We start from the raw sequence: 27,186 nt of genomic DNA, 5'->3' as shown, positions 1-27,186 counted from the left end.
TCGGGAAAGGCTGCAGCTACCTGTGAACGGCAAGATTGTAGTGCAGACATCAAGGAAGCAAGGTAATCTGTCAGCATATTACAATCAACATCAGTTATTTTACGAGGTATAGGCGTCCCCCACATATTTGGTGGCCTACCGAAGACCACCTCGTATGGGGATAGCCCTGTGCGAGAATGTGCTACCATTCTCATGTAAAATAGTGCAACCGGTAAGGCTACTATCCAGTCGACACCTTTCTCTCTACAGATTTTTGAAAGTCGTACTTTCAGGGTCTGATTATGACGTTCCACGAGACCTGCTGCCTCGGGATGTCGGACACAGTGGAATTTCCATTGATAGCCTAACAAGAGTGAAATGTGTTTCATTAGCTCGGATGAGAACGGCTGGCCATTATCTGAGTACACGATACGGGGCAAACCATACCGTGGGAAGAATTCACGAACTAATTGTTTGGCAGTAGTCGGGGCAGTGTAATCTGAAACGGGATATGCCTCTGTCCAACGGGAAAGAGCGCATACAACTACGAGGACATATTTGAATCCTCGACATCGTTCCATCTGGATATAATCCATCTGGAGGACTTCAAAAGGGTGATCGGGAGGTTGAAATCCACCCTGCTCTACAGGTACACCTTTACCTGGGTTGAACTGACAACAAATCATACAAGTTCGGACTTTCTGTTTGGCTGCAGCTCGTAAGTTTTTGTTGGACCAAATGCGTTGAATACTGTCTAACATAGCTTTTTCTCCTAGATGTGCTGGACTATGTATTGTGTTAATGATAACTTGAACCATTGAGTCGGGGAGAAACCATATAGATTTTCCCTTCGTCATCCATCCCTGATCGGTTTGGATCCCTCCTAATTCAGTCCATTTCTTTATTTCCTCTGGTGTAGCATGTGTCTGTATGTCAATTACATCAAGAGCGGGATCCTTAACTGTCATGCAGTGTGTCGGCGTCGGAACTATTGTCTTTGTCAAGTCAGTTGCGTGAGTCTGATTCTGTGCTGTTTGCTTAGCTGTTCGGTCTGCTAGGTCGTTACCCTGGGAAATAATATCGATGATTTTTGTATGAGCTTTGCACTTCATGATAGATATTGAAGTAGGTAGATGTATTGCATCTAATAGAGCTTGAATGAGGGGACCGTGTTGAATGTGGGCACCGTGAGAAGTCAAATAACCTCTCTCTCGCCAAAGGACTCCGAAGTCGTGTACGACTCCGAAAGCATAACGTGAATCTGTGTATATGTTAACTTTTCTATTTTTGGCTTGAATACAGGCTTGTGTCAGAGCAATAAGCTCTGCTGCTTGAGCTGATAATGTGTCGATACAATTTGTTTCAATGACTTCGGTGTCTGTCGTGACTGCATAGGCGGCCACTAACTTTCCTGTACTTGTTCTCATACATGAACCATCTACATAAAGTGTCAGGTCTGGATCTGGTAATGGGACATCTGTCAAATCTTGTCTGGGTTTCGTCGTAATAGTAATGACTTCAATACAATCATGTGCCAGCGGGTCTGTTCCACTTAATGGCAAAAGTGTGGCAGGATTTAATGTACTACAACGTCTGATTTCTATGTGTGGCTGAAACAATGTGAGTTCGTAACCTGTCAATCGTGCGATAGTCAAGTGTTGTGTCTGTGTCCGGTTCAAGAGAACCTCTACTGCGTGTGGTACTTGTACTGTCAATTGATGTCCTAATACTATGGAATCGCTTTGTCTAATCGCTAGAGCTGTTGCTGCAACTGATTTCAGACACGCAGGAAGAGCTTGAGCTACGGGATCTAATGTGCTAGAAAAGTAAGCACATGGCTTGTGTGATCCTGCTTGTTCCTGAGTGAGTACTGACAAGGCAGTACCTTCACGTTCTGTAACAAAGAGTGTAAAAGGCTTACTGTAACATGGTGTCGCTAAGACAGGTGCTTGACATAACGCTTTCTTTAAGTCTTCAAAAGCTTGTGTATGTTCTGGAGTCCAAGGGAGGACAGTCGATGTCGCTGCCTCCTGTGTTGTCAACTGAATGAGTGGTTTTGCTAAAAATGCATATTGGGGGATCCACTGCCTGCAGTACGAAGTGAGGCCTATGAAGGCCCGTACCTCCTTTTGTGTCTTGGGTGGTGGCATGTTTACAATTAACTGGATGCGGTCAGGTGTGAGCTGTCTCCCCCATTTGGACAGCAAGTGCCCTAGGTACACAACTTGCTGGGCACAAAATTGCAGCTTTGAAGGGGACACCTTGAGCCCCTTGTCGGCTAAGAAATGTAAAACCGTCAGTGATGCTTTTTCACATTCGGGTTCGCTTCGGGCGGTGATCAGCAGATCATCGACATACTGAAGCAGTGCAGTGTTAACTGGCATGTGGATACTGTCAAGTTGTCTTTTCAGTGCTTGGCTGTAGATGCTAGGACTTTCTGTAAATCCTTGAGGTGCGCGTGCGAATTTAAAACTTCGTCCATTTAAACTGAATCCGAACAAATATTGGCTTTCCGGATCGATTGGGACGCTGAAGAAGGCGTTCTTGAGGTCAATTACAGTAAAGAACGTTGCCTCTGAATCAATAGCTGTCAGTAATGAAGAGATATCTGGGACCACGGGATATTGTGGTACAATGCATTTATTCAATTCGCGCAGATCAATAACTAATCGATATACTGGGGGTGCTTTTGGATCAGTTCTTTTAAGAATCGGAATAATCGGAGAATTACATACATTGGAGTCGGTTTCTACAACCACTCCTTGTGCAATGAGCTCGTCAATGATTTGCAGTAAAGCCACTACAGCATCTGGCGGTAACTTGTATTGTCGCATTCGTGGTAGTACCACTCCTGTTTTGAGTGTGACTCGATATGGTGTAATGTGCATACAACCTACATCAGTGGGGCCTTGTGCCCATAAGTGTGCAGGTAGATTCTGTAACCGGTGATCCATGTCTCTAGATACGTAGTGACCTTTAAAGTCACGCAAAAATAGTCGTACTCCGTCCGGAGAACAACATATTATAGCTCCTAGAGCTTTCAATGTTTTGATACCTAACAAGTTTTCTGGGCATGATTTCGTAAGCAATAGATCTGTAGTCCGTGTTAATGGACCGACTGTGAATGCAAGTTGTTGCGATACTTCGTTAATAGTGGGCTTTCCTGAAAAACCAAGGGAAATATTTTGTGAGCCTGAGAGGGGTGCCCCTGGAACTTCATCGTGACTTATAGTTGTTCTGCTTGCCCCTGTATCGAGTAGAAACTTTCTGTCTTTCCCTAATACTTGACTCTGCACATAGGGACCCTCTTGATCTACCGGAACCTCAATAAGGGGTAAGCCAACTTCCCTCTCCAGGCTATTTCATGTGTAGCGCTGATACTCTGGATAGTCATTTTGTGCATACTGGTACATCTGTTGTGTCGTGTTCTGTGTTGCAGCAATAGGCTGTGGCTGTTGTTGTGGTACGGTCTGTTGTGCAGCTTGCATAGGCTGTATATTCTGAGGTACTTGTTGTTGGATCTGATCCTGTCTAGGTGGACGCGGTCTCTCCTTTGTTTTACCCGTAGAGATATTGTGTTTCAGAACTGCACAATCGTTTATATAATGACCTGGCTGTTTACAATAGTTGCATGTCCCTTTAACGGGAACCGCTGAATTACTGGACTGTGTCGCACCCTTTTTATGACCGTCAGCTGGAACTGACTGAGCGACAAGCATTTTCATTTTCGTGTCTTTCATACGCCTTGTTTCGTGTTCTTGTTCTTCTCTAATTCTATTCTGGTGATACTGTAACATTTGTAACATTTGTGATTGGGTGTTAGCTTGCCAAGTGCTCTCAACTTTCAATACTCTGTTCTTAACCTGGGGCAGGGAATTCTCGACTAGTTTTGTTACAAAAAGGTGTGGCTATGACTCACTATTTGCTTTCAGGCCGCTATTAATACCAAAACATTTTTCAAATCGGGAATAAAAATCACTGGTGTCTTCCTCGGGTTTCTGTTTACAGGCTGAGATTGCTCCCCAATCTTCCTTTTTCGTAGTTAACAAACGTGGCAATACTTGTACTAATAGACCTGGCAATGCTTTTGTTTTGTCCCCAAGCCCTACGCCTGCAGTTCGGTTATTTTCTTCATTTTCTAATGCGGTCCAATCAATCTTTTGGTCTCCCACCTCCCATTCTTTTTCTTTGAGTTTCTCGTAAATACCGGCAGGCAATAATACTTTCAATATTTTCATAATGTCAGGATAGGTATAATCACCCATGAGTAACATGTCCTTTAGTTCACGGTGGAAACCTGCTGGATCTTTGTCATGGCTGGGCACTAATTTTTTCATTTCCAATAGTTCTATTTTGGTTATGGGCGTGTACACAAACACGCGTCTAAACGTATTGTCATCATTCCTGACTGGGTGTACTTCGCGTAAGGGATTCTGTCTGTCGATGTAATACGGGTTTCTCTCCATGGACGGAGCTGGATCATGTTCTGGGCCCAAAAAGGCACTATATCTATGTCGGTATTCTAGAATTACTTTAATTAGATCGGTACCTAGACCTCTCCATTTATTCGTGAGTAGTTCTATCAATATATCAGGTAGGGGACCAGGATCGGAGTGTTGGCCTTTATATATTATAAGGAGATATTGTATCATGTATATACTAGCTAAACGCTGTTCGTCTGGGGCGAGATTCAGAAACGTGTGTGCTAGCGCATCATCACTATATTTTTCAGAGCTGTCAGCCCATTGTACTGCTGACCTGGCTAATTCTTGTTCATCCATAGAATCGAGTACATGGTACCCCCTTCGTTCTCGAAGTAATTTATCAGTAGCCTGGAATAAGTGTTCAGGGGTCCTTGGATTTGTAATAACTGTTTGAAAAATTCTGTTACATTCTGGATGTATCGGACGTATTGTTTTATTAAAGGGTCTTCCTTTTCCTACATAAGCTATCATTTGTTTAGCTGGTAATTCAAATTGTCCTGTGTTCATTTCTGACTGTTCCTCCTCCTCTTCCTCTGATTCAGTTTTATCTGCTTCTACTCTGTTTTCATGTATTCGTTCTACTTCTTTTCTGATCCTTCGGCACATGGCTTCTATACACTTCTGTTTATCATGTCTCCCGTCTGTTATATTCTGACCCCATTTGGTAAGTGATTGCATTTCCTCCGCATCTACCTCAGGCCTATCTCTATTTCTGATCAAACAGTTTATAAAAAAGCGTAACAGTAATTTTTGTATGTCTACTTTCTGGTATTCCATGGCTTCGGCAATACTTTCAGGACCTTGCCCTGATTGGATAAAGCGGTATATTTTGTCTAGATGTTCAACCATTCCTGGTAACGTCATTAAATAGTTTGCAGCTCGTCGCACACGTACTGAAGACAGCAACATTCTGTCGTGTTTTCCTGGCACTGGATCATATCTACAATCGGAAAGAGGCTCGTTTAATATATTGTCTGATATTCTTTGGGGTGTACGTCGATATGCTAAATCTCTATAAGTCAATCTAGTGGTTGGCGGTGGCGTGGAAAAACCTCCTGTCGCACCCCCTGAGGTGCCAAGTCCAAAAGGGTTTGTTGGGTGCAGGGTAGAGAGTGTCGGTGCAGGAAAGACTGTAGAAACAGATGGAATTGTTAGAACTTGCGTAGGAGTTTGTTGCTGCAGAGGTGAGTGCAGCTGGTTTTGGGGTTGAGTGTCGTTAACGGGTGGTGTGCGTGGCTGCACACCATTAGCATATTCGGGGGCTGCATCGTCTAAATAGGAAGAAAGGAAAATGTCTTTTGCGGTCTTGGGATGTACTTTAATCGGGAGTAACGGAGGTGGCAGATCTTCTGGTACCTCCAAAGTGGCCTTAGGCAAACCCTCGGCCAGTAGAGGATACATACCATTCATAAGAGTGTTTCGTTGTCTGTCTACTTGTTCTGTTTTTATTCGGGTACCTTCGTCAATTAATATGTTTTCTCGGGCCTTTTCTGAATCTTCCCTACTTTTCTCTTCCTTTCTGAGCGCTTTCTCTGTGCGCCTATGCGATTCTTTACGCCATAGTTCAATGGCATCTTTCTGTGACTGTCTGGCTTTCTTTTTCCATAACGCTTCTTCTATTCTCATGATGCAATCTGCATCCCATGTTCCAGCAGCGGGCCATCTCTGACTCTCTGCCAAATCCTTGGTGTAGTCCACCCATAGATCAAGATATAATACGGCATCTAGGCCATGTTTATGGTACATAAAGTACCCTGGAGTGTCCCTAGGTGGGATAGGAACAGCTTCCTCGAGTATCCCTTTTCTAGTTTTTATCTGTCTTAATTTTGAAAATAACGGCATCTTGAACCTTGTTACTTAATTCTTATTCTTACTCGGACCTGAACACAACTTATACAATAAACACAATGATGAAGATCGAACAATCACTCATACCACGACATTTAAAACATATCAAAACATTTTAGAACGAACAATAATAATTAGAATAAAACTAGTTAACTGCATAATACTAAATATACTGTATGTACTGCTAAACAGTACAGATACACTGCTAAAACAGTGCAGACCAGGTCTGTGTACCCAGACCCGTCTTGACCGGCACAAACTAATGTGCACGTCTAGATGCATCCTCAGCAACGGTACTCACCGGGAAGCACGGAACGGAGGGCCTCGGAAGTCTGGACTGGACTAGACCAAACTGGACTGGACTCGACTCGTGACTTAGATACTTCGGAACTTCGGAATCTGGTGGGCCTCTGTATACCTCGGATCTTGCTCTCTCAGCTAGGCTCTGGTCGGGATTCTCCGCACTCCTCACCGCCTCGTCTGGGTGTTGATCGCAGCCTCAGTCGCCCCCCTTGGCCTGAGGGAGATACAGGAAATCCTGCGGGTACGCGTAATTGTCCGTCCGGCTGTGGCAGGAGACCGGGTCTGCAACGCACCTCCGGCGCGTGGGGTGTGAGAGGTGTCCCTATTCGGGCGCCAATTATGTGGTAAATTTTAATTACCTAGACTTAATTTATGCGGTAAAATACAATACGAATAACTCAGTAAAAATAAGAGGCAGAATCCGTGGTATTCGAGGGTATAATAGGGTATTTATTCCTTACAAAGGAATGATGGTTCGAACCAGGCAATCGAGTTCCGTCACCACGAAGGTTCAGGAAGGGATCAGCAATACATTATTGACAGGTTAAAGCATATATAGTAATGCATTACAGTAGAGACAGATGCAGGAGGCGTAACAGCCGATAAGAATACATATACGTAATGAAAAGGCGTTACAATAGGCGTGCATAGAGGCGTATACTAAAAACGTCATTATGATGGTGACACAAATGGGTGGATCCATAAGAGAATCCTGCAAGGTCAGCAAAAATACATGGCAGAGATGCGCGCGCAGCCGCATGACGTGTGATTGACGTGTAACTAGAGGGTGAAGGGAACTTGACATTTAGCCCTACATGAGGAGACAGAAGTCTGGGGTGTCAGGACAACCTAGTCCTAAATCATATCTAATATCTTGTGTTTAAGGAACTATATTATCTGGAAGGAAAGGTCTTCTCGGACAGATCCTATTCTATACTGACTGCTAGTGCGTGTACAAGCGTCTAAGTGTCTACATGAGATGCGAGGGGGCATGGGCCTACCATGGTAACGAGAGTCATGAATTACTTGCACGGAGACAGTAAGGCCGGGCCCTTTGCTCTGCAGCTGGAGGGATGTTTACCTACGCTACGTAGACAGGAATGCATTTCTTGAGGAGCGGAACAGATAACTTGAAGGCTGAATACAGTTTTGGCAGGCAACAGGCCGGGCTAAGCACCGTTAGCCGCACAGGAAGTAAGACAAAGTTCATTGATACATATGCAGGTCCAGGCTGGAGCATTCAGAGGCAGAAGCAGGAAAAGGCTCGATGGCAGAATTCAGGGCCTACCTTGCCAGAGCTGGAAAACGTGAAAAGTATACCATATAAAGACGGTGGCAAGGCATACTTAGGAACGGAATATCTGGCCCATTCATGGCAGATATGAAAGAGTACATATTAACGTTGGACACAATTGTATTTGCGTCTTCATAGCTTGAAGTGGAGGGAACATACATGTACTTGTAGCATGTACATGGAGCCGTTGGGGTCTAGATAGGGGATACAATTGACCATAAAAATTCATATTTCCTCACAAGATTTCTCAGATACTATGACCAACACAGCCAGGAGGTGTTTGCCGAAAGGTCTAGCATCTAAATTCTGTATTTAGACATCCCTACCATAGTACGTATGGTTCTGTCTATGACTGGGTGCAAGAACTCACAGATGCAGGGAGAACAGTGCACCGGTTTAATAGGAAATCCTACTGTGTGCAGCACATACTCTACTTGAGCAGGCAGTGAAACATGGAAAGACTAAGCAGAAACACCATTTGTGTTTACATGTTGTGCTGACTCTACCTCGTGCTCTTATTTGCAATGTTAACTCGTTAGTGTGTGCACTATAGTCATACAACACAGGGCCGCTAGTAAAGTTGCTGTGCTTGTTGCATGAATGAGAGACAGCAGAGCAGTGCCGTATCTACTAAGATGTGGCACTATTCTGTTCTTACCCTGTGCTGGTGCACTTTTGGAAGCCAAATGCCAATGCGGACACCATTGCGCCATAGTGCAAGGGGTGTCTGCATTGCCTGAAGCATAGTTTCTGTACTGCAAGGTGTCCCTTCCAGTACAAAAACTGTGCTTTAAGGCTTTGTATGCTGTACAATGCAGCACACATGCAAAGTGGGAAAAATGAGGAGAAATGAAAACTTTTCACTTATTATGACCTCCTTGAGGAGGCGCAGGATTATGGTCGAAATCCCTGTCTATAATTCTTTAGATGCAAAGTAATGCAAGGTAACACATTGCGCATCCTTGCATTACATTGGGTTACAATTTATTGCAAATTGCGATTTGCGTTGAATTGTAAATCCCACCACAACACTTTGTCAGGATTGACTTAAAAAAGTAATGCAAACCTGTGATGCAAAGTGTGAATCTCGGCCTGAGATTCTCACATGTTCTGGAGCCATACCATACTGGGCTTTTTTGTTGCAGAGATGAGTATCTGTTTTATGAGCCTGTAGAGGATATTGTCAATTAATTTAATCTGATATTTCTTTTCGTCAGTGCTTTATTTTCAGATAGTAGTCATGATACAGCCCCATCACTATACCGCCTGTGTTGTCAAGCTGCGCCATTTCAAAGGACTTTTGCCTCACTTAGTTGTTAGGGGCAACAGATGCTATGTTTACTTGGGCTCCTTTAGTAAGTAACATGGAGATATTATACCAAGTGTAATTTGACTGTCCTTGTATATATAGTAGCTGCATGTATGAGTGGCCCCTCGAAAAGGAACTGGATGAGAACGGATTAAAGAGGAAAAGGGGCGGACTTCATTTACTTTCAAAACTCCATGTTTAGTAGAGAATGAATGGAAAGCTGATTTTCTATATTTACAGCCTGGTCGTGTGTTTTTTAAGCAAACCTTCATACTACTCTGATGAACACAGTTGCACTTTATTATATAAATTACTGTATTTCCCCCTATATTTTATGCACACTGGATGACGTTTTTCGTTTTCACATTCGTTAACAGCTGGAAAGCTTTGCTGAACATATGGAGCCCGGCCAGCACCTCTCTGGGACAGTGACCTTTGATAGCACAGTTGGGAATGAATCCCTCTTTATCGTCACGTGGCAGCCATATAGTGAAGCACCAGACATTTTCCTACAGAACCCAAATGAAAAGGCCTTCACCATGAAAGACTTTGTGACAGATTTCTCTTTAGGCATAGCCCATCTGCAAATCCCAGGGACAACAGAGGTAAGAATGAAGTATCAATGTTAAGTGTTTTAGTGTTGTTTTCTGATGCGTAGCTAAACGAATGTGTTAATCACCCATGCCTTCATCACGCTGGCATTAGAACGAACACTTTGTTACGCTGTGATACTTTAGCATGCAAGTCATTACAACAACTAACCTTAGGGGTGCACTGGACTTTGGAATAGTATCATTTACTATTCCAACTCTAGTCTGCACAACGGAATGGAAGGTGGTGGACTTAAAATCCAACACCTCACCACCAATTCACCCCCTAAAGCAAGTTGTTGAAATGACTTGCGTGCGGAATGGATGTAAAGGCACAGCGGGATTCCAGCTTCATTGTAGCGAACCTATCTATCTGTCTTCCTATCTGTCTATTTATGTCTTTCTATCTGTCTGTCTGTCTGGGTGTTGGAAGGGCTTAATTTGTAAAAGAATAAGTGCCGGGCCCAAAGTTTTGCTCTGAAGCTTGAGGTCAGCACTATTGAGTGTCGGAGTGGTAAACTGCTACACCTCAGGCCCGTTTAAGCCACCACCAGAAGCTCACTGTCCCATTATCTCACTCTAATGGTTCTTTCTATCCCTGCTTTCTCTCTTTCCCATAGTTTGCCAACTATTTTTTCTCTGTCTTTCCCCCTTGTATTTTTCTCTCTCTTGCTCTGGGTCAAAGTCTGATGAGGAATCGAAAACGCCGGTCCCCAAAAAAGAGTTATAGTGGGCCCCGCCTGCAACCACCAGTTCAAAGTAAGCACTAGGTGTTGGGTGACCAGACGTGTCGGATTTTCTGAGACAGTACCATTTGTTTCTAGGACTATCCCGATGTCACAATACATTTCGTTACATTAAAACATAATAATAACAATAAACTTTATTGCTTGGTTAAAAAAACCCTTTGCAATCCACTACATTATGAGATGACATATGTCCAAGTAGATAAGCAGCACATTTTGTGTAAAAGAAAGATTTGATTAAATACGTTAAAAAGTTACAGTATTACCATAAGACTGTATAGGTTCTAAAAATGGCATTCAGATCAATCAGTAAAGTGCATTGAGTAACATAGAAAAAATACAGCCTATCAGGTTTGGAGTCCATTCTCCATTCAATATTACTAAAACAAATATAAATTTCTATAAAGTTGATTTTAAAAAGTCTTGGTATAGGCTGATTTCAGGTTCATTTAACCTCACCACTCAGGGGCAGCATCCCAACTAGGTCTCTGATCAAGTATACAGTTTTTGTCACTTTCGTTATTCTTTTGCCGGCCTGATCCATGAACCTTACTAAGGCATAATTTAGCTCAGGATTGTGTGAGTTGAAACTTGCTAAAACTGCGGCTCTGCAGGATCTAATTTCCAATTTGCTCCAAATTTTCCTTAGGAGGGACCTTCTTTCCTGCATCAGGCTTGTACATAAACATAGAATATGGATTATGTCTTCACTGTGTTTTCCACAAAGGCGGCATTGCTGCTGAGTTTGGTCTCTCTTCCACTTCGGCAGGTGACAAAGCAGGTTGGACACTCCCAGTCTTAATTTTAAAAAACAGAGTTTTGTATGTGCAGAGAATGGTAAAGTTAGGTACCCCTGGGGAGACAGATTGGAGTACGTGTTGAGAGTTAGCCAACCGTGTGACCTTTTTGTGAGGCATGATTTGTCCTCTACTACAGAGAGTTTTTTCATACTTATTTTTGCTAGTCTTTTAAATTCGCCTTGGCTGATTTGCAAATCCCATGCTTCTTTTAAGTTCAAAGTTGCCAGGCCTTTGGCCCAGTATGCGTGCCCGAATGCCATTGGTTTGTAAATATATTAGACCAAAGATATTGTGCCAGGCTTCCGACTTTTGATGACCTTAGTTTGTGGCAGTTTATTAAAAAACTCATTAGTCTCGCCAGAGATTGATTGCTGATGCCCAATTCAAGCCTGATCTGTGCTGATGAGGTGTTTTTTGGAAGCTTAAGCACTGTTCTAAAGATTTTTGCAATAATTGTATTTAAGTTGCCGCTGTCCCGCCCTTTTAGAACCTCGCTTCCGTATGATAGGGTGGGAATAACTTTCGCCTGGGCTGTCTGCAGAATAGGGGTAAATGTTGGTCAGAACAGTTTCTTATAGATGGAGCTAAGAGCAAAAGAGAGTGCTACTCCCTTCTTTTTTTGCTCTTCTAACTGAGTTTTGTAGCCGCCGTTGTTATTAAAAAAGACACCTGAATATTTTGGACAAGGTGCTTCTTCAATTCTCTCCATGTTTAAAAACCAAACCGTTTTCCGGGACCTACCAGGACGCACCGCCAAGATTTTTGTTTTTTTGTTATTTATCAGAAGCTCGTTCTGTATAGAGTACTCAGCAGTTGCATCCATTAATCTTTGCAGACCTATTTTTGTGTTGCTTAAAAGGACCACATCGTCTGCATATAAGAGGCTTGACAGCCGGAAACTGGCAAGTTTAGGAGCATGGGAATTTATTTTATTAAGTGACTCAGGAAGATCTGATAGAAAAAGATTAAAAAGGGTAGGGGCCAAGACACATCCTTGTTTTAGACCTCTAGATGTTGTTATTCTACGCGATAGTCTCGAGCCGTCCCCAATTTTGATCCTGACCCAGGTGTCTTGATGCAGCATCTGTATGGCTCTTAATAGGTCATGTGGTATGCCCAGACTGTGGAGTTTCTGCCAGAGCTTTGCCCTGTTGACATTGTCGAATGCGGCTTTATTGTCAATAAATCCCATATAAAGAGAACCTTTTCTTGATTCCGCCTGATCTATCAGACAGGACAGTGACATGAGGTTGACTGATGTTCCTGTATCTCTCATAAAGCCAGTTTGGTTTGGCGGAATAACTTGGTTTTCCTCCGCCCAAGCCCGTAGTGAGTTCAGCAAAATCCCGGCGAAATACTTTGCTTCATTATCAATGAGTGCAACCAGTCTGTAGTTCTCAGGGGCTTGCTTGTTTCCTCCTTTGAAGATTGGCACCAGGATAGATCCATTCCATAAGGGCGGAATAATGTTCTTTCGTAGGATGAAAGAGAACAAGGGAGCTAGCTTTGATGCCCAAAAAACTGGGTCCTCCTTGTACAAAGCCGGGGGAATGCCTCCTGGACCGGGAGCACCGTCTTGCCTGCCCTTTTTAATCCATTTTTCTATGTCCTCCGCCTGGATTGTTAGTGTTTCAGTGCTGATTAAACGGCTGAGTCTTGATGTTGTCTTGTTGGTTGATTTAGCGGGATATGAATCGGTAAGAGGAGCGACTGTTATGTTGTTATTGGCCTGCCCAAAGGACAAGAGTACATCCTTTCTGGATGCGCCCACCACATTTCCTCGTCGCTGGTCAAAAGGGACTGCTGGTTGGGCACCAAAATGAATATGCAGAAAAGAGCTCCACTCCGACTCCAAGATGTTTGAAGGTGCCACTTTTATGGCCTTCCCGCCAATGCCATTGATAGTACGCCAGAACCTTGCCGAGTTATTCAACTTAATGTCTTCGTATAGTTTGGCCCAGAACGAGTTCCAGTTGTCCCTTTTAAGTTACATTAAAACCCTTTTCCTGTTTTTACTGAGAGACGGTTGCTTTACTCCTCTTATATTCTGCTGTGCTGCATAATGAGGCAGCTCAGTGCATCTGCAGAGTTAACTTCTGACTTTTGTGATTCAGCAAGAGAGGGACGGGGGAAATGGGAGCGGGTGCAGAATTTAACGAACATGCATGCTCTCTTTTCTACCAATACTATCTTGCACAACCACACTGTAGACTTAAGTTAACCCTACGGATGCAAGACTTTCCTCATTATGCTGCACTGCAATAATTATGAGTAGTGAAGGAGCATAGGAGGAGGCTCTCACTCAAAACCTTGGGTCAGACTTCATCACAGCATGGGTGATAGGGGAGCCGAGAGGGAGAGGTGCTATTTAATCACAATATATTTTTTGTTTTTTATCCCAATAGTCTTAAATATGCTTAGCACAAGCCTAACAGTTATACGAATGCTAAAATATGGTTCTAAATGTGTTTATTGCATGCTTATGGAATTAAAACAATCCCCTTGATTTATGTGAATCTCAACACCACTAACGCCTCCACAGAAACACTTATGTTTACCTATACAGCTCCGGTTTTCTCATTTGCTTTCTTGCACTTGTGACTTTGATTTTTATCAATATAAATTAAAAACTACAAGTTCCAGGTTCAAAGAAAGCCATAGAATACTCTACTCCTGTGATGTAGGAAAGCTTTTAATATCATTTCTCTCTTCCATGAGCTAGGTAACATTGTGTGATGTGGAAAAAAACGCACAGCCTATGATTATTGTCCTTTTATTGTGCGTGTAGTCCTTCTATGTCAGTGAACAAAGTCCCTCTATGTCCTTGAGTGACAAAATATAGTCCTACGTATGGTCACCGTATCTAGGTGTCTTTGCACCCCCTTTTGATTTATCTTTAATGCAAGAGATGCAAAGGAGACGTGTGCTTGACTGCACAGTGCTTGGGTGGGATTGTAAGAGAAGAAGATGGCTAAAAAGAATTTTTAGGGCTTTCTCATGTCTGTCCTTCCACATCCAAAATGTTACTTTACAATTAATGATTTCCAGTACAAATATCGATGGACGGCTCATCTAGCAAATGCAATATGCTTTTTCTCAGTTAGCATTAGACTGATTAAGTATCTTTATTAGTAAGGCCCTTAATCAGTGTAATGCTAACATGTTGTGCCCTCTGCATTCAACTAAGCTTGGTTTCTGGGAGGCCAGTACACGGCAGTTGCAGTAATCGTGTCTGGTGTTAACGGTGCAACCACTACCATTGCCTTGTGAGAAGAAGATAGCAGAGGCAAGATTGGTCAAAATTTGGTGAGGGAGGAGGAGCTTAGCGCGCATCCAAGATGGTCGCGTGAGCACAGGGCTCCCCGGACCCTCGCCACTCCTCGCAATTTATCCTGATGATATCCTGATTTCTTGGACGGGCTTTTGAAGGTGAACCTCGACTGAGTCCATAACTCCTTTCAGAATTTGAATCGGACTTGGGGGACCGAAATTACAGCATTTTGAACTTTCGAGGCCCATCTCGGGGCAGTGCCGGGGACTTGGTGAGCTGTGGATCCGGGACGTAGTTGAATAACAACGGCATTGGGACCTCACCAGCGGGTGTACCCCCACTTTCAGTTTTGCTTTTGATTTCTGGCACGGTCTGATTGAGGGTCTGTTCCGCTCTGCCGGGGACCAGTCCAGTCTGGTGTCATCACTGCTTTCTCCCTACGGAGTACTGAGTCAAATCGTGACTTTCTCCGGGCCCCACGGCCCAGCTTCTCGGCCGGTTGGTGCCCGGCCGACCGGCGGCCATTTTCACTCGGTCCTGCGGGCCCCTCCGGGGTGCATCTCCCACCATGACGGGCAGGGGTTAACCCGAGAAGCGGAAGACCAAGACGTCTCTTCGCGGGGGACAGTTCCAGACAAATGTTATGAACCGCTACACTCAAGCCAAGGGATCCCCGGGGCTCTCCAGCACTGCCCCGGAGGATGCTAGAGACGTCCCATCTGCCCCTGTCGACTTGTCCCTGCAGGACATTATGGGCGCCATTACCGGCATGAAGGAGACCATCGGCCAGCAGTATGAGGCCCTGGCTCGTAAACTTGACACGGTCGCCATCGATGTCACTTTAATCAGGGCTGACCTGTCCAAAACTAACGAGAAGGTGAAGTCATTGGATTTGACGACCTCCAGCCTCACGGCCGATGTGTTGGGACTTCGAACAGACCTTGGCGCCCTGAAATCGGCGAACGACTTGATGTCCCATCGGTTGGATGATTTTGAGAACCTGGCACGACGCAACAACATCCGCGTCATAGGTGTTCCGGAGAATCCCGAGACTCGTTCTGTTGACCTCCTGATCGAAGAGCTAATCCTCACCCATCTTGTCCCGTCTGGACTTAGCAAGTTTTTTGCTGTGGAGCGTGCACATCGTGTCCCGGGCGGTAAGCCTAGGCCTGGCACTCCCCCGAGGCCTATCATCGCCAAGCTTTTCCATTTCAGGGACCGAGATGCGATCTTGCAGGCCTCGAGGGTGCACGGCCCGGCGAAATTCGAAAACTCCTCAGTCAATTTTTTCCCGGACTTCACTCAACTCGTTCAGAGACAGAGGATGGGCTTTCAGGGGATTAAGCGACGTCTTCGGGACCTGGGCTTGAAGTATGCGATGCTCTTCCCTGCCAGGCTTCGAGTGGAACATGAGGAGCGGACCTTCTTTTTTGAACGACCGGACAATGTGAGTGACTGATTGGATTCCCTGCCTGGTCGGGGCGATCGAGCGGGGCACTCTGGCAGTGCCGAGGGTGGTGAGCCTCCACAGAATTGACTTTTCGGTCCCTAACCTTGATAATCGGACATTACTCAGTTGGGTTCTACCTCTCTTGTATATTTTGTTTTATAGTAGCTCTCGTCTGGGTGGCGGGTGGTGGCTGGCCTTCCTCCTCCTCCGGGGTCTTTTTGTAGAATGGGATTGTTAGGGCGACAGGCACACTGCATTTTGGGGTGGTTTTACAGTTTGCATGGCTGCAGGGAGGGGGGAGTTGTAACGGGTTTTGGTGGGGGTGTTTGTGTTTGGGGGTGTTTTTTTTTTTTCTCTCAAGGCGGCATATTTGTTCTTTCTTTGTTTCCGGTGTCCTGCTTTCTGTGGGGAGACTCCTGCTACATTTGTGGGGATGGGGGGTAGTGGGTTGAGGTTGCTAACTTGGAACGTCAATGGATTGGGGGATCGTATCAAACGGGGTGTTGTACTACAATATTTGCGTCGTCTGGCGCCTGATGTTGTACTCCTGCAGGAAACGCATTTGGTTGGCAATGTGTGTCATGCTATGAATAGGTGGGGATACCGACTGGTTGCACACTCCGGGTTCACCACCGGTTCCAGGGGGGTCGGTATTCTTGTTCGGTCTTCCCTCCCACTAGAGATTGACAACGTCATCCTTGATGACAGAGGGCGTTATGCCGCCCTAACTGGGAGGTGGGAGGGTAGGACCCTTTCTTTAGTCACGATATATGTCCCCCCGGGCCTCCAGACCTCCACTTTCTCTGATGTTGGTCGGATGTTGCTGGAACTCCCGGATAGTCTTCTCTTCATGGGTGGTGACTTTAATTCTGTGCTATCCGGCGACCTGGATCGTCATCCCCCCAGGGCCCTTCCCATTTCCCAATCATGGCTTGGTGGGTTCTTGGACACTTTTGGACTGGTGGATTGTTGGAGGTTGATGCACCCGACGCAGTGTCAGTACACCTTCCACTCCGGGGTGCATGGGAGTCTCTCCAGGCTTGATTACTTCCTTATGCCCGCGGCCCAGGCCACCCACATTGGTGAGGTTCGACACTTGGCCCGGGGCATCTCAGATCACTCCCCTGTGTGGCTGCATTTCGATACGGGGACGCAGGCCGCGGGGCGGATCGCCCCCATTAACCCTTGGCATTTCTGTAGCCCTAAGACTCGCGATAGCCTCCTGAAGTCGCTCGACCACTACTTCTTGGAGAACGAGGGGTCTGTCTTGTCCTCAGTGTCCTTGTGGGAAGCCTTTAAAACGGTCATACGGGCCCAGGCCCTCTCTTTAATAGCTGAGACCAAGAAAGCTAGGAACGGGCAGGTCGCGGGGCTTGAGGCTGAAATACTGGAGTTGGAGGCTGAGCTAGACTCGGGTGTTACTCATGAGGGGCTTCATGCCCTTAGCTTGAAACAGTTTGAATACAAATCCCTTGTCACTGATGCCGCCAAGACACTGTACAGGGAACAGCAAGGTAGACTGTATGATGTCGGGGATAAGGCGGGTAAACTGATTGCTTGGCTTGATAAGAAGGAGAGAGTGAATCGCGTGGTCCCTGTGCTTCAGAACCCCGATGGGGTGCGTGTGACTGACCCTGGCGAGATTGTGGAGTGTTTTGCTGACTATTTTCGTGTGATCCCCGGTGTCCGACAGAGATGTGGCTGACTCTTGTTCCCTGTTGAGGGATATTGCGCTGCCTTGCCTGTCTGAAGAGGATCGAGAATGCATGGATGCGTCGTTGTCAGCCGACGAGATCGCGGCCGCGATTCGTTCCCTTCATACTGGTAAGGCTATGGGCCCCAATGGCTTGCCCATTGAATTGTACAAATTATGCCCTGATAAAGTGGCGCCGTTTCTCCGTGATATGTTTTTGGAGTCGCGTGAGCTCGGTTCCCTCCCTAGTGACCAACGTCTGGCTACCATAGTTGTGATTCCTAAGGAGGGCAAGCCTCGTGATCGTTGTGCCTCATACAGGCCCATTTCCCTATTAAACGCTGAACCGAAGATTCTTGCCAAGGTCCTCGCTAATCGCTTACTCGCTGTTATCTGTGACTTGATTCATCCGGATCAGTCCGGTTTCATTCCCCACCGGAACACTGCTCTCAACCTGCGGCGTTTGCATGGCGTTCTCGCCAGGGCGGAGTTTCTTTCCGAGCCGGCCATCTTGGCTTCGTTGGACGCCACGATGGCCTTTGACACGATCGAATGGCCATACCTCTGGGCCGCACTGGCGAAGTTCGGTTTCGGGACGGATTTATCAGTTGGGTGAGACTTTTATATACGGATCCGCTAGCTCAGGTTGTTGTCAATGGGAGGGTGTCCCAGCCCTTCGCTCTTGGGAGGGGCACTAGGCAGGGGTGTCCGTTGTCCCCCCTGCTCTTTGCTCTTGCTTTAGAACCGCTTGCAGCCTGGCTCCGATGGGAACCGTCGATAAGGGGTATTCAGTGGGCCCCTGGCTTTGAGGACCGAGTCTCGTTGTACGCCGACGATATTATCTTGTACCTCACCTCCCCGCGTGAATCCCTTAATGTCCTTTTTGATGTCCTCACTTCTTTCGGGAAAAACTCCGGGTTGACTATTAATTGGTCAAAATCTTGTGTGTATGTCATTTACGGTGGCCTTCCCCCCCTGCCGAATAGGTTTCCCATCCAAATATCGCAATCCGGTTTCAAGTACTTGGGGGTCTATGTATCGTTGGACCCGGCGGTCCGCCATGAGCATAATCTCCTTCCTCCTCTTCGGCGCTTGAAGTTGGATGTGGCCCGCTGGCGTAGGTTGCCGTTGTCGCCACTCGGTCGAGCGGCACTTTTTAAAATGATGTCCCTGCCCCGATTTCTCTACGCACTCCAGAACTCCTTTGACATTATTCCGGCGGCTTATTTCCGGGAGGTAGAGGGTTTGCAGAGGAGACTTATTTGGGATGGTCGCGCTCGTATAGCTCTCGCAAAACTGACTCTCCCCTGGTACGACGGGGGCATCGCGCTCCCGGATATCAGGAGGTATTATTGGGCCTCCCAGCTGTCCGCTATCAACCATGCTACTTACGCACCGGGTCCGAATCCGGCTTTCGAGATGGATAAATATCAGTTGCCTGGTGGCGACTTCAACAGAGCACTCTATTCTCGGGCGGCTGGGAGGAACCTGACGGGACCCACTAAGATTGCAGTACGTGTGTGGAGGGCTGCTAATGTTGCCATGGGTTGGAATCAACGCCTGACACGAGCGACCCCCTTGTTTGCGTCGAACGGATTGGGATGCCTCTGGACAACGAAAGGCTTTGAGAACTGGGATATGATTGGCATTAGCAGAGTGGGTGACCTTTGGGTGAAAGGTGCGGTCAAATCCTTTGCGGTGCTTCAGAGTGAGTATGAGTTGAGTGAGAGGGAGTTCTTCAGGTACGTACAGGTTCGCCACGCTCTGCTGTCGGCCTTTGGGGCAGGTACCACGGTCCCCGCAGCTTCCCCACTCGAGGACCGTATACTTGATGGTCATCTGCCCGATAGTACGATTTCCTTAATTTATAAGAAGTTAATTAATAATCGGGCAGACCTCCTTGTGCATCTTCGGGAGGCCTGGACCGGAGACGGGTTGGAGTTGGCCGACGAGGACTGGCAGTCTGCACTGTCCTCCCCGAAGGAGGTCGCCATTCCGGCCCGTCTCCGTCTTGTCCAGCTAAAAATTCTTCACCGTGTGTATGTGACGGGTCCTCGGTTGGTTGTGATGGGTTTTTCTTCGGATGGGCTGTGTAAGCGCGGCTGTGGATTGAGTGCCACCTTCCTTCATATCCTTTGGGAGTGTCGCGAGGTCGCGGCTTATTGGCGCCGTGTGCATGCGGTGATGGAGGATGTCACTGGGGTCGCTCTGTTGCCTGAGGCTCGTCGATGTCTACTGAATGTATGGGAGCCTAATGATTACAACGTTGCCCAGGCCCGGTGGGCGGCACTTGGGAACATGATTGCAAAGAGGGATATCGCGCAGCTTTGGGGTTCCCGACGGCCTCCCACCGTGTCAGTGTGGAAGGAGAACATGGATTGGTGCATGTTCAGAGAGAAGACGGTGTGAGAAGTTGGCCTGATGTATGATGTCACTAGTTATAGTGTACACCTTATATCAGTCCAAATACCCTTATGGTGATTGGTTGTAAAGTCAACCTTATAGACCAGCTATCCTAGTGGTAGCATGGACAAGAGCAGTCTTAGGCTAAACTCTGAATGGCATGTGAAGCCAGCTGTGATACCATATATAATCCCTTGAATACCAAATGAAAGGACACCACAACAGATATATATATAAAATAAAGTGTATTTATTCTAAGCAAACCCTCAGCACTCTTTATGAGTTTAGAGGTAAGTACAACACAGTCTTATTAATGCATACAGTAAGTCACACAGGTAAGTAATACAGTTAGGCCCTAGGGGCCACGCAAACCATATACTAAGTAAGTGGTATAAGAACCACTGTCACGGAAATAGAATAGGCCTAGGCCTAGGGAATCGCTGGGGCTACACTACACTAGCGTTAGTTAGGAAGTGGGAGGCCCACGGGATTCGTGTGCAGAGTGGAAACACTCACGCGTAATGCGTAAAAGTCAATAGCAATGTTACAGTTTAGAAATAGATAGATTTAGGACACTTCCGGAGTAGCTAGGAAGTTGAGACTTGAAAACTAGACACTAGGATAGTCACTATCCTGATGAGCACCGGAGTACCCAAGTTACCTAGCCCACAGGCTGCGGGTGCATAGGGGTGAAGATGCGTCGTTTTCGTCGTCGACTCCTATGGATGCCTGAAGAAAGATGCTGACAGGCAGTCAGGGGAGAGTGTCCGGTGGATCCCAAGGCTGGGATCAAGAAGAGAAGAAACCTGCAAGCAGAGGGGACAGAGTCAAGGTCACTAGCCAGTGACCACGTGGAACCAGGAAGGAACCAGGCGATGTCGTGAAGAGTTGCAGGTGAAGGTGAAGCTTGTCGCTGCAGCCAGGAGGACCAGGAAGCGTCGAGGACGACCAGGACCAGGAGGCGAGCTGTCCCACGAAGGCTCTTGCTGTCGGCGGCGTCGAAGTTGGACTAGGACTCACCAAGCCTTGGCAAGCGGAACCCACGAAGAACAAAGGACTTGCTTCTGGTGCAGACCAGGAAGGTCTGGGGTGCTTCTTCTTTGCAGAGAAGCGGGAGCCAGTCTGGAGGAGCCAAACCAGCGCAGAAGATTTCAGGGAGCGTCGTCACAAAGGCCACTAGCCAGCGGGCAAGCAACCGGACAGACGCGGCAAGCAGGAAAATGCTGAAGAGCCCCACGCAGGACTCGTGGAGTGTGGGGGGCTGGTCTTCGGTGCAGATGGTGCTTGGGGTTGGGGCTTCTCAATCCCCGGTGCACAACTTCGAGGGTACCTCAGAAGCTGCGCTGTAAGTTACTAGCCACTTTTCCCAGGTAGCCGGTCCCACGTCGCTCGTCGCCTCCACGGATCTCAGCTCTGCTGCAGATGTGGATGTGGGTTGGAGAAGTCTGGAAATCAAGGCTCTGGTCGGGCTCTGCAGTCGGTTCCTCGTTGAACGTCTCACAAAGCAAAGGGTAGTCTCTTGATGGTGCCTGTTTGCACAGGGTAGCCACTCCTTGGCTACAAGGGAGATTCTTCAGTCTTCTTCTTTCGTCGAATGTCGAAGGTCCAGAGTTTCTGTTCAGTTTTGCAGGTTCAGGATAATCTAAAGTCTTGAGGCCCAACTCCCACTCTTATACTAATCTGGGGGGCTGGGATACCTGCTAGGTCACGCCTTATGGGTGGGACCTGGGAGGGGGTGGTTACACCCACTTCCCTTTGTCCAGTTTCGCGCCAGAGCTGGGGCTGGAGTGCCCCAGCGCCGGTTTGAACTGGACTATGCAAGGAACACCTTGTGTGCCCCAGGCATGTCTCATTCCTTTCAGCCCACCCTGCCCCAATACACTAAAGGCTGTCTGGGGAGGTGCTAGCACCTCCCCAAGCAGGAAACCTATTGTCCAGGCCTCCCTGGCTGGGATCACTCCCAGCTGCAGGAGGTCAGACTTGTGTCGTGGCAGCAGCATCCATTTTGTGATGCTGAGGCTTTGGTCAGAGGCTAACAGTTGAAGTATGATTTTAACATGTCTTTCCCTCTAGAAGGGGGGAATAATATTCTCATGTCCAGAAATGGCATGGGGGTATTATTCCCGAGTGTTAGACACCTTACACGACATGTTTTGATAAAGCCAAACCATAGTTACCATAACCGTCTAAGATTATAAGGCACTTTAAGAGTATATGGTAGGCTATATCATAGAACAGCTATAAGGACAAGGTTCCGAAAGCTGCAGACAGGCTCAGCTCATGCTAGAGCACCATCTCACATGTTACCAAGCACTCTGCCTCCAGGATTGTCAAGGCCTGCCATAGGAGTGACTGATAGGTACACATGTGTCTATATGTAAGTTAGGTATAGGAATACTACACCTAAGCAAGGGGTGATTACACGACCTTGCCCCAGCTGAGTGATCAGCCAGTTGTGTCAAAATGGAAGGCCAGGCCAGGGGTGGCACAATACATGCTGCAGCCCCTGGTAGGCCTAGGGTACACCTATGCCCTGGGTACCTAGGGTACACTGTACAGGGGCCAATAAGGTGATCCTATCCAAATGGGTTATGCACCTAAAGTACATAGTATTAATTTAGAGAGAGAACAGCAGGGCTGTGGGTCTGATTAGCAGGCCCACAGCCACATCTATGTCGAAAACCAGTAAAGCAAAAGCAAAAAGTGGGGGTGAACATAGAAAGCAGACCCTACTCTCCTACAGACGGTATATCTGGTTCGGGGCAAGCCTGGGGCGTGGGGTAAAATTTGGGGTCAATGGAACGCCTACCGAGGTAACATTTGTACGCCCCCTTTGGAAGATACTTCTGACATTCCTCTGTCCCCCTGATCCTGGGGTTCCCGGAATACTGTACTTGTTATGTGGATGGTTCTGACTTCCCCGCTGCCTCCCCTCCCCCCGGGTTGACTTTATTGACCTCCTGATTCTTTATCTGGTATGGTGGGGTCCCCCCGTCGGCGCTCGGCACCATTTAGATTGTTTCTCGCCTTGAGTTTTGTTTTTTGTTTGTTTTTTTAGTTCTCTTCAAAATGTAAAAATGTCTGTATCCTGTCTAACTTTTGAGTTGCCGAGAATAATTCTATATTCTGGCTGTGCCTTTGGAGATCAGTTGCTGCTCTGCGACGCTATGTAATTGACTGGCACAAACTAGCGGCCGGCCCTGGTGGTTGTAGGCCCATGTCTGTAATTGTGACTATCTGCACAATAAAGTTTTAAAAAAAAAAAAAAAAAAATTGGTGAGGTGGTGAAAGCAGCTGCTAATCTGAGTGTTTAGAGTTACGTCTGTATCAAAAGTGATTCCTAGGTCTTTTACCTATTAGACCGGTAACCTTTGACCGGGATGTAGAGGGAAAGTATTCTGGGTGTTCCTTTGTCTCCAAACAGTATGAGGTCAGTTTTATCATGATTAACGCAGGAAGTTCTCGCCTATCGAGGGCTCTTGTTTATTCAGAATGCTCTCTAGATTGACCAACTGGGAATTGTTGCTTGAAAGTTTGATGTACGCTTGGAAGTATCGTAGAGTTGAACTCCCACAAGAGTAATTGAAGATCGAAGAAACTGAAGATCGAAAAAGTAGCAGAAATTGGAAAGGTGCCTGAGAATAATTATCTCAATGTCTAAGAGCTTTGTCCTAGCAGAGCAAATACTGTATTCTGTTTAGGAATGTTTATTTGGATCGACTTTCATACACTAATTTTTACATGTGGAATATTTAAATAGTATTTTCATAAACGGCATATGATATACATGATAGTCTGCTAGAAATGGATACAGATGAACATTAGTGTGTTGGTCTACAACTCCGAGTACGCTTCTCTCAAGCTTTGTAACCTACCCATATAATTCCATAATCTACACATAAGAGGATTGTTTTCACTCTGCATGTTGTGCTGTCCTTATCATTACTCACTTATTAGAACCTTTGCTAGCATGGATTAGTTTGAGGCAGACTATAAGACTACAGCAGACATCCTTAAGCAGGGTAAGGAAGAGGATGGCTGATCTCTTTACTTTCTTTATCGACAGCAACACCACACACTAAAATACATATTTTAGATGAGCTGAAGATTAAATTACAAAATTGCCACTCTTGCACAGATACGGTGAAGTACCGATTGGGCACATAGTTAAATGTACCAAAAGATTATAATATGGCGCAATGATGCACAGTGATGCAGTGTAATGGGCATCACGCCACCCTTTTAACCTCTTGTGCATTGGATAGGGTTGAAAGCCCTTGTTTATAATGATTACACATGAAAAAACAGCATGGCAAAAACCATGCATGCATGTTAGCTAAGTGCAATGTGCAATTTATTGGCACTATGTAGTGTCTTGGTTCTGCGCTGGAGTGTGGAATGTTGCTCCTGGTTGCTAAGTGACCTTCTCTGGAATGTGGAACCTGGGTGTTGCCTAGGGACACTTGTAGTTGTCAGTTGACAGTGGCCACTCCTGGAGCTGGATGGGGTCTCTACTACATGTGTCTTAAAAAAGACTACATCAACTCCACAACGGCCTCATCTCTCCTTTCCTGGTGTAAATCGGATCTTACATTTGGCGACGACCGGAGTCATGAAACCCTTGATATGAGACCCCCAACACACCATCTACTCGAGAAACGCGTCGCTGGAATTCTGAAAATCAGTGGCAACTGAACTGCTTCTTGGTGTGTGTGCAAGCTGTTTCCTTGTGTGCAGCTGAGTGAACTGGTGGTCCCTGTACTTTAAACTCGCACTCGCCAGAGCGGTCGCACGCATACCAAGTGCCTGAGGTCTTCAACCATGAAGAGCAGCGATACCTGGCAATGAGGGATTGCACATGTCGCAAGCATCGCAAGCGTGTGACATCTTCACCCACGAGAAGCAGAAGTGCCTGGCAACAAAGGGTTGTGCATGTAACCAGCGTGCACCCTTCCACCGTGAGTATTGTTTTGCTGCGTGAACGCTTGCCGACGCATGATGTCATCTTGTGTCTGCATCAAGTGTATGGGTGACCATTTTTGACTGGGCTGTTTCTTTCGATCGGGTCAATTGTTATACGGCCATTGTTGATCGAGCAAGTCTGCCAATCACCTCATTTGGAGTTCGTTGTGTGCGCTGATGCGCACAGCTTTGTCTGGTAGTTATTTCAACCTGTGCTGATGCCCACAGGCCATCTTTATTGGGCAGGTCTGCTAAACGTGTCATTTCGATCTTATGGTGCACGCTGATGTGCACAGCTTTGTCTGCCACTAATTTCATCCTGCGCTGATGCTCACAGCCTTGCCAAATATTCTGTTGTGTGTTGGTCATCTTTGATCTGGAAGTCCTTCTGTAGTATTTGCTTCCAGCTTGCTGCTCAGCCAGTGGATGGTGTAGAATGTTAGTATGAGTGTATGATGTCATAGAGTGTTGTATGCGTGCATGAATGTCAGTTGAGAGTAGGGCTGAGCAGCAAGGAGGCTGCTCCTGTTGGGGTTCTTTACTTGGTTCCGTTCTTCCTTCATCTGTACCTTACTTCATTTATTTGTTACCTAATAAACTACATGAAGATACCATCTGAACCCGGACTATTCTTCCGTTACAACACCTTCTAATCCAGTCACCGGGAGTTCGTCGTGTATGCTGATACACACAGCTTGCCTAATTTATTGTGTATCCTGGAGTTCATAGTGTGCGCTAATACACACAGCCTTTTTCATCAATTAGTATCAGACAAAGTTGGTTCCTGCTCGTGCTCTATGGGAACAGTTGCTAAAGAGCACCGATGCCAGTCATATGGGAATTGCCAAAACTAAAGAGAGAATTAGGAACGCATATTGGTGGCCATCCATGGATGTCTATGTTGAGAGGGAGGTTAGGAATTGTGCAGTGTGCATGCAGTGATAAAATCTTAAAATGCAGAACACAACCCATGGTACTGAGGGAACAGTCCAAAGAGCCTTGGTCAGATGTTGCCATTGATATTTTAGGTCCAGTAAAGCTGAAAACACGTGATCGTTATGTCTTAGTTTGCATGGATATGTACTCGAGGTGGCCAGAGATTAAAGTGGTCTATTCTGTGGAGTTGACTGTGGTTATTCATTTTTTGGAGGATCATTTTGAGAGAGAGGTATTCCCGATATCAGTACTCTCGGACAATGGTGTTCAATTTACCTCAAGGATTGTTGAAGATTTTTTGTGTTGCAGGGGAATCAAACACAAGAAGGCAGCTCTTTACCATCCTGAAAGCAATGGCATGGTTGAAAGATTTGTGAAGGTGTTAAAGAAGACCCTGCAACTGGGTATTGTGACAGAAACAGACTGGGAGGTGGCTATGAGCAAGAAAGTGAGAGAATTTAGGTTTACCCCACATTCTTCTATGGGGCTATCTCCTTTTCGCTTGTTCAAGAAAAAGGTGGCGAACACGGTTTGTCCCTCGTGGGTCGTTGACAAAAGATCATTGGTTGATGGTAATGTTGGTAATGTTGAATGGGTGGATGGTTGGAGAGAAAGAGAGCAAGTTGTCATGGAGGAGAGAAAGAGATGGTTTGATGAACGCAAAGCCATTAAAAGCACCGCTGTGTCTGTGGGTGATTGGGTTAAGATCATAAGTCCCCGCTTGGGTAAAGGGAACTCAAAGTTTAGCAGACCATTCAAGGTAATTAAGGTTTTTAAGAATGCCATCAAAACCAGCGACCACAGGTTGTGGCCAGATGTCAGTCCACTAATGTGATTAAACCTTCAAATTCTACATCTGAGTTCACCTCGCAAGAGGAGGTGTCTAGGCCACGCAGGGTCATTAGATGTCCTTTCAAACTGCATGATTATATTTAAATGCTATGTTCTTTTTGGTTATGTCACTCTTCGTTGCGTTGTTTTCAGTTTTCTTTTGTCTCCTCTTTTATTTTATTATCTTGTTCTTTATTAAGTATTGGGGGGAAGGTGATGTAGTGTGTTGGTTCTGCTCTGGAGTGTGGAATATTGCTCCTGGTTGCTAAGTGACCTTCTCTGAAATG

The 27,186-nt window shown here is 46.2% G+C and overlaps 1 protein-coding gene across 2 annotated transcripts in view; it reads left to right on the top strand.

The window, feature by feature from the left end:
• The window catches only part of LOC146834595 (calcium-activated chloride channel regulator 1-like), a 328,733-nt gene that overhangs the window by 178,513 nt on the left and 123,034 nt on the right, over positions 1-27,186 (top strand). For both annotated transcript variants that reach the window (XM_085602048.1, XM_085602049.1), the window contains one exon: positions 9,595-9,822. In XM_085602048.1, the coding sequence (XP_085458174.1) occupies positions 9,595-9,822 (228 nt within the window). The remainder of the gene's footprint in view (positions 1-9,594; positions 9,823-27,186) is intronic.

Source organism: Triturus cristatus, chromosome 4_2, assembly GCF_964204655.1.
Source record: "Triturus cristatus chromosome 4_2, aTriCri1.1, whole genome shotgun sequence".
NCBI classification, from domain to species: Eukaryota; Metazoa; Chordata; class Amphibia; order Caudata; family Salamandridae; genus Triturus; species Triturus cristatus.
This window is presented reverse-complemented; position numbering and strand designations above follow the sequence as displayed.